This window comes from Dendropsophus ebraccatus, chromosome 7, assembly GCF_027789765.1.
Source record: "Dendropsophus ebraccatus isolate aDenEbr1 chromosome 7, aDenEbr1.pat, whole genome shotgun sequence".
Lineage (NCBI taxonomy): Eukaryota > Metazoa > Chordata > Amphibia > Anura > Hylidae > Dendropsophus > Dendropsophus ebraccatus.
The window spans coordinates 60626656-60634424 of record NC_091460.1 but is presented as its reverse complement, the minus strand read 5'-3'; the positions used below and the strand labels follow the sequence as shown (position 1 = coordinate 60634424).

At 42.3% G+C, this 7769-nt stretch overlaps 1 protein-coding gene across 1 annotated transcript; it reads left to right on the top strand.

Annotated features, from left to right (window-relative positions):
• Window positions 1-340: 340 nt before the first annotated feature.
• On the top strand, window positions 341-7722 carry SGCB (sarcoglycan beta). Its single transcript, XM_069977618.1, is given in 10 exon segments — window positions 341-380; window positions 3219-3360; window positions 3363-3424; window positions 5002-5059; window positions 5062-5186; window positions 6584-6775; window positions 7029-7160; window positions 7452-7540; window positions 7542-7572; window positions 7574-7722. Coding segments are annotated over 10 exon segments (930 nt in total). The 5' UTR covers window positions 341-362; the 3' UTR covers window positions 7655-7722.
• Window positions 7723-7769: the final 47 nt, after the last annotated feature.

The following is a 7769-nucleotide window of genomic DNA, read 5'->3' as shown; positions in this document are numbered from 1 at the left end:
ATACTGTAATGGCTGAGCCTCCTGTATCCACCCTAGCAGCTATTTATACAACGTCCTCACCACTGACCAAAATAGCCCAGACTGCCAGCTTCTCCCACCACTACATTCCTATGGACCACTGGAAGAAACCATGCCATGATAGGTGGGGGGGTCAACGAAAAAAAAGACTAAATTATAAGTTACACTTTAACATTAACCCAATATCATGAAGTGGGTTAGTGATGTTTTAGTTTCCATCTACAAATATTTATATACCTTATGTATAACACATTCACTCAGCATTGTCCTCTCCCCCCGTCGCCTGGTGGTATAGTCCGGCGCCGCCTCTGTGTTCTCGCTGTCAGGATCAGGGCGGAGGGAAGATGGCGGCGGCTGAGCAGGTCAGTCCTGAGCTGACTGCATGCCGGTGTGATTCCTGCTGCTACGCGGCTCTGAGAGATAGAAGAGCCGGGGATTTAGCTGCAATAAATAACTACAAAGCCTGCTGTCCTGCATGTATACACTGACAGGCTCTATACATACTTACAGCTGCAGGCTGGAGAGATGCTTATAGGAGGGATCAGCCCGGATTTATTCTATTGTAGGTTATTTATTGTCTTCTAATACCAGACTAACCTATAATAGTCCCACGTGTGGCATACTGGTCCCCAGTGTCTCCCAACCTGTTACTGGCAGGGCGTGCTGGGAGTTGTAGTCCTACAACAGCTGGAGAGGTGCAGCTGAGTGTAATATATTCTTTATGCTGAAGTCTCCTATAATCCCCATGTTATAGCATTGTATTGCAGCAGGTGTTCCCATTCCATATATTATTCTTCCATCCATATAGCCGCATGAGAGTTCAATCTATTGTGGAATGGATTATATTTCCTAACTCTACCATTTTACGTGTTGGAAAATGTTCTAAAAGAAAATCCAACTTTCTTTTGTTTTTACGTAGTGTAGTATAAAGTGACACGTGGGCTTTATTCTGCTTAAAAAAATAAAGACCTTTAAAAATATATGTATTACGGTCAATAATGTTTTAATAGTTTTGATAGATCCACTCAGAGTGATACCAAATATGATGTACATTTATTATTTATAGGATAGGACTAGGGAGTGATGAGAACTTTTAGGATGTCTCCTATTCGGAGCTGTAGATCAGTGATGTAACCATAGATCAATGGGAGCACCTGCAGCGCTATGGTGTCACAATTCTCTATGGACTCAGAAGGATGGAGATAATCAGGTTCTATTGTAGCCTCAGTAACAAGTTTTGTTTCAAGCGACTCTGTGCCCACAATCTGAACCCCCCCAAACCACTTGTACCTTTGGATAGCTGCTTTTAATCCAAGATCTGTCCTGGGGTCCGTTCGGCAGGTGATGCAGTTATTGTCATAAAATACAACTTTAAAACTTGCAGCCCGTGCCAAACGGGAGTATCTGTGCCCTAACTTTGCACCACCCCTCTGTCCCTCCTCCCACCCTCTCCATCATTAGGAATGCCACTGAAACATTTACTCCTGTCTGAACATTTGCACAGGTGTCTTAACGATAATAGGATACAATCTGCGTGGAGCATTCCTAATGGGGAGGAGGGACAGAGAGGTGGTGCCAGCCTAATGCACACACAATCTAGGCCACGCCCGTTGGGCACGGGGCTGCCGGTTTGAGGGTACAAACCCACACACCGTATACGCAGCAGATACGCAACAAATACGCAGCAGATTTGTTGGTACAGATTTGATGCTGTGTTCAGTTATTTAGAGCTAATCTGCTGCGTATTTGCTGCGTATCGCAGCAGTAAATATGCTGCGTATACGGTGTGTGGGTTTATACCCTAAAAGTTGTTTTTTAGGACAATAACTGCATCACCTGCCGAACGGACCCCAGGACAGATCTTGGATTAAGAGTCGCTTTCAGGAGACATCCCAAGCCCACTCTTTTTTAGAGAATCTGTTAGCTAACAGCTAATGTTCCAGGTGGCTGACGCTGTTATATCAGGGAGACACCTCTTAACTTTCATACACAGTGGTACCTCTGTGTTTAAAGTTGAACAATTCAGTATTCCAATTAGACTTTGCTCGGTATCTGAACAAAACAGGGGGAGATAACTGTCAACTGAACTATTGTTTAGGATACTGACCACCATTCTGCTCTAAAAGCTGTGATTGGACTGAGATAGCTATATTTCGGTATACTTATTTGTATACGTGATATATACAGTACATCTCTATACATCTATATTATAGCTATATATACATCATACAGATCCCTGCTTTTAGAGCAGAGTGGTGGTTGGTAACCTAGACAACAAGCTGTCAATAGGAGGGAAAGAGCAGCATATCAGGAAGAGGAGACAAGTTTGCTAACTGAATGTACAGTATTTGCAAAAATATTTAACATGTTGATCCCTACAAGTATAACTACATTAAGATGGGGAATATCCCTTTAATGGAGTTGCATTAGTTCATGCTAATATGCAGTCTACAATCTGCTGCTGCTAGTCACCCTCTGGCAGCGACCGTTCTCATGTGGAACATCATGTCCAATCCTCCTTTTAATCAATATGTGTTGGCATGGAGAGTTGTGTGATTTCCATCTCCCGCTGAAATTGGCACGTTTGGTGACATTTGCACTCAAGACAATATGGATGCTGGACCAATCACACCTATATGAGCTTTTTATTAAAGGGGGACTTAAGGAGAAGACCGGGAGCGTGGAATAGAGTATTAACTGTTGAGGCAAATGTCAGCCACGCATCGATATTGCTGGTAGCTATTACACCTAGCAATGTGCGGTTGGCGGACGTGATTTTAGGTCTGCGTCTAAAGAAATGATCAGCCAATGATCATTTCATCAGCTGATCGTTTTCTTTATTACATGGAGCGCTAATCGGTCAAATCGGCCCCATTAGGCTGATTATCACTCCGTGTAATAGGGCCCTAACACTGGCTCAGCTCAATTAGCTTTTGTTTAGTGTAAGTAGCATTAAACTCTCCTCTTCTACTCCTTAGGCTGTGTTCAAACATTTCATTTTTGCTGCGGTTTCTGTGAAATTGGGGTAAAACCACAGCAAACATGCATTAAAAATTTCAGTGTGTCAACGCAGCCAAAAAAAAAAAAAAAGCATTGTAATTCTCCGTGTAAATATACAGAAGCTTTATTTAGTCATCATATAATGAGCATTAAACAGGTGGTGTAATATATAAAATGTCATTTTTCCCCTTTTACCCTAGAGCTCGAATGGGCCAGTCAAGAAGTCCATGCGGGAGAAGGCAGTAGAACGCAGGAATGTGAATAAGGAGCACAACAGTAACTTCAAAGCCGGATACATTCCCATTGATGAAGATCGCTTGCATAAAACTGGCCTGCGCGGCAGGAAGGCAACTTAGCCATTTGTGTCATTGTCCTTCTGTTTATCTTGGCTGTCATCAACCTAATTGTAAGTACAAGCTAGGAGATGTGTGTACAAACACTGGAAGGTAGTGTTCATGTCCTCTGCTGCTATGTGAATTACTATAAGGTGTGTATGGCCAACCCCACCACCTAAAGCCTTCAACAAAACAACAAGAAAAAGTGGTAGAAAGTTGACCATACACATAAGATAGCAGTCAGCAAATCCTCTTAGGCTGCATCTCCGCATTGCAGACCCCACATATGTTTGAAAACCATTCTTCTTTGTATTCTCCAGTAGCTTTGCTTGTGTTGCTGAAAATCCCAGCAACATGTTTGGAGGACACAAAGGGGTGAGGTTTCAAATGCTTGTAGCGGGTTTATCCATCACTATAAGGTATATGGGGCTCTCCTGAACACCACTGACAGATGATGCTGGTGAAGATAGGGGTCAAGTGTTAAAGTCACCGCCCGACCCCTTTGTTCTGGGAGAGAGCTTTCTGGTGATGCGTAACGATCCTCATAAAGAACACAGGATTGTTTGGTTGTGCTGAATGTTCCTGTGTATGGAGAGAATGGGCTGTAAGTTATTAAAGGTATATGAGGACCTTTACAGCTGACAGTTACCTCTCCTAATTCTTTTTATTAATTTGTCTCTTCTGCTCACATATTCAGGTTTTTAATTGCAATTAACTTTAAAGGAGTCTGGGGGAACATAACAAACTCAACTCATCTCTCCACTGCTGCTCCTGGGACCTCCTGCAGAGCCATTGTCACGACCCAGTTGATGGACAGCCCCCTCAGCTAGTCAGTGACTGGGGCAGGATGCCACTGTAGTCACTGATTGGCTGAGTGGGCTGTCCATCAGCCGGGATGGGCATTTTGCCTTCCGGCGGGGGTCCCGGAGCCTGTCAGACAGCGCATCACGTGCACAGGGAGAGGTAAAGCAGTGGTTGATTGTTATGTTCTCCCCTGCCCCTGTTGGCTCATAGATGATTTGCAGCAAATTTGCATTGACATCCTTCTGCAAGTATGTAAATGACAGCCCCGTTACCACCCGCCCGGCTGGAGCATACTTTACCTGTTCCATGCTCTGGCTTGCTTGGGGGGTTCCCAGCTGGACATCCCGCTCAGCCAATCAGTGCGCTGCCCCGCCGCAGTGCACTGATTGGCTCAGTGGGACATCCAGGCGTCGGGATCCCTGAAGCAAGCCAGAGCGTGGAGCAGGTTATGTATGTATTCTCATTCAAACGACCGGCAAGGGATCTGCAGCGGATTTCGCTGCAGATCCCTTACATGTGAATCTATCCTTTAAAAACAATACTAATGTTTTAACTCAGGAAGAGTTCAGAATCAATATTTGGTGGAATAATCATGATTTTAATAAGATTTAAATAATAAATAAGTTAAAATAAATAAATAAGATTTAGTGTACTTGGTTTGGAATTTAACTGACACTGGAATAGAAAGGCTGTCTGACCTGTAGAGATGCTGATTTTTAGAAAGCTGTGCAGTGGTCTCCTAATTTTTTGCCAGAGCTGTAAGTGCCTCAGTGAGTTACTGTTTTCTCTCCTAGAAAGCAATATCCTTACATCAGCGTAATGAGCCATTGTTGTGTTTTTATAGATCACTTTGGTTATATGGTTTGTCATCCGTATTGGTCCGAATGGCTGCGAAAGCATGGAATTCATGACAGCGGTTTACTCCGGTTCAAACAAGTTTCTGACATGGGAGTAATACATCCATTATACAAGAGTACAGTGGGAGGACGACGCAGTGAAGACCTAGTGATCACTGGGAACAACCAGCCTGTAAGTTACATCTACATCTCCTTAATGAGGAATTGTTCTGTGAGCAGTATTGAACTGACAGTACTACAACCAAGACACCTTTTAACAACAGTAACTAAGGGCCTTATTCCCACCCATATGAATTTATATGCCAGGGTTAAAATAAGGTGATGCAGGGCTCCTGCTGTAACTACCTGGGTTAGTTTGACCCGTTACATACAGAAATCATGTCATGACCCGTGGCATATAATGGATCGGCCAGTGTCACTTACCCCATTGGCAGTTTAGCAACATAGTCGCCGGCTGCTGATGGGTATCCATGGCCTTCTGAAGCCCCCAGGGCTGCCATATATGCTGCTATACAACCATGCTCAAAGCTCAGCTGTACAGATTGCCTCTCAGCTTAATTCTGACAGGCTCAGTACACTGCACCACAGTACTAATGCAGTGTATTGTATCAGCGACCAGGAGATTGCTTTTGAAGGTGCACTAATGGAACTAGTGCAAAGGAAAAACAAAAAAGTTAAAATATAATTAAAAATGCAGCCAATTACAGAACAGCTTTCAGCCTGAGTTTTCATGTACCTAAGGGAGTTAGATGTAATAGCTGTTGGCCATGCTGGCATCTGGCTGACATGAATGTGTACGGGCAGTCTTATATATGTACGCACACTCCAGCTTACCTTCACCTCCAATGTAGTGCACGGATCCGCATCCAGCCACATGCAATAAACGTGTAATCAAAGAAGAAAGTTGATCCAGCACTTAGTAAAGCTTTCAATGCTTAGAAGTAGTTGTTTAAATTCTGATGGTGTCTTGCTGATTTTAATCGTATGGAATAAAGCATTGAATGTTTTAAGTGTTGATCATCTTTCTTCTTTGATTACGCGTATGGGCAGCCTTGCAGTATGTTCACAAAACATTTTTCCACATGCATCCAAGGCCAAAATGTGTGTGCAGATCATGTGGATTAGCCCCCTATAAAGGGGGCTAATCCGTATACGAATACTGCATATCAAAATATTTCTCTGCAGAATATATTATGTGCCAGTAATAATATTAATGGATACAGTCATTATTACAGTAAATACTATTATGATGCAATGAGATATTCCTGGATGGATGTTTAGTTACATTTTTCATATGTAATCTAGACCTACAGTAGATTGTGTGCATTATATTCATGAGCAATATCATTTTTGTGTTTTTAGACCTGGTGGGTGTGACAGCATTACTGATGGCCATCCCTATGTCTGCCTTGCCTTTGTATAGTGCACAATGCTCCATTTGTATACTGATTTTACTTTGCAGCCTGCACACACTAGGTTTCCTCAGTAACTCACATATGTCCTCCCAGACATGTAATGAATTGGTTTTTAGCCTTATGTTACAGTATATTATTGGTCTTTCATTTCAAGGTAATTCTTCAACAAGGCTCGACAGTTTTGAAAGTAGACAAGGGCAAGACCTCCATTACCAGTGACATTGGCATGGAGTTTGTGGACCCTCGAACTCAGAACACCTTGTTCAGCACAGATTATGAGAAGCATGAATTTCATTTGCCAAAAGGAGTAAAAACGTTGAATGTGCAGAGAGCATCTACAGAGAGGGTAATACAATTTTTTTTTAACTCACAAACTTCTTCAGCCACTGATAATCAAATGCAGAACGCTCTGGTTCAAGCTTGAGGTTTTCTCATCCCTATCAGCTACCATTCTGCCACTAGTAAAAGTGAATGGGGTATTTCTTGCCTTGTTCACAGGCTTCAGAAAACTCAAAATCCACAACATACTTATTAATTAATGAATCTTTTATAGGTGTTTTTTACTTGTAATTCCTTTATTCCATCTGTTTATTTTCCAGATCACCAGTAGCGCAAGCAGCGATCTTAAAATAAATGTTGATGGAAAAATAACTGTACGTGGAAATGAAGGCGTCTTCATTATGGGAAAGACTATAGATTTCCGCACTGGAGGAAACATTGTACTGAAAGCAGTAAGTGCAATTCTGTATCACTTTTATTGATTTAATAAATCTGTGTGCCTCCTGGATTTTAATTTTGTCTTTTTTTGTCATTCGTGGCATTTGGGTTATTTTATTTTGCTTGGATCAAGAGAAAAATACAGATAATTGTAGATGGGAATCTGACAATACAAGATCTGAATTTTAGAAGATTGTGAATGCGGGCGCTTTATTTGTACAGTGTTCTCTACGGATACATATCGAATTAGCTTCTTTTTCAGAGTCACTAAGGATCGACCTCTCATGTGTTTTTTTTTTTACTAGGAAAACAGCATAGTCCTGAATGGCAGCGTGATGGTCACTCCTTCCAGGTTACCTACTTCCACTGGGGAGCTGATGTACGATGATGGAAACAGAGCGTTACAAGCTGTGCATGTGTGCAGATTGGGACTCTATTCAGAGTACTGGTGGAGAGTCGTAACATGGCTGCCAAAACTTCAGTTAACCCTTGCAGAGCAACATTTTAAAGAGCAAAAAACAAGCCAGCAATTCCCGCAGTATTTTTCCTTGAGTGTTTGTGTGTGGACTGTTCGGATGCTTTTACTATGTTTGCAGGCCTGTTTCACAATATTAAAAGGTAAC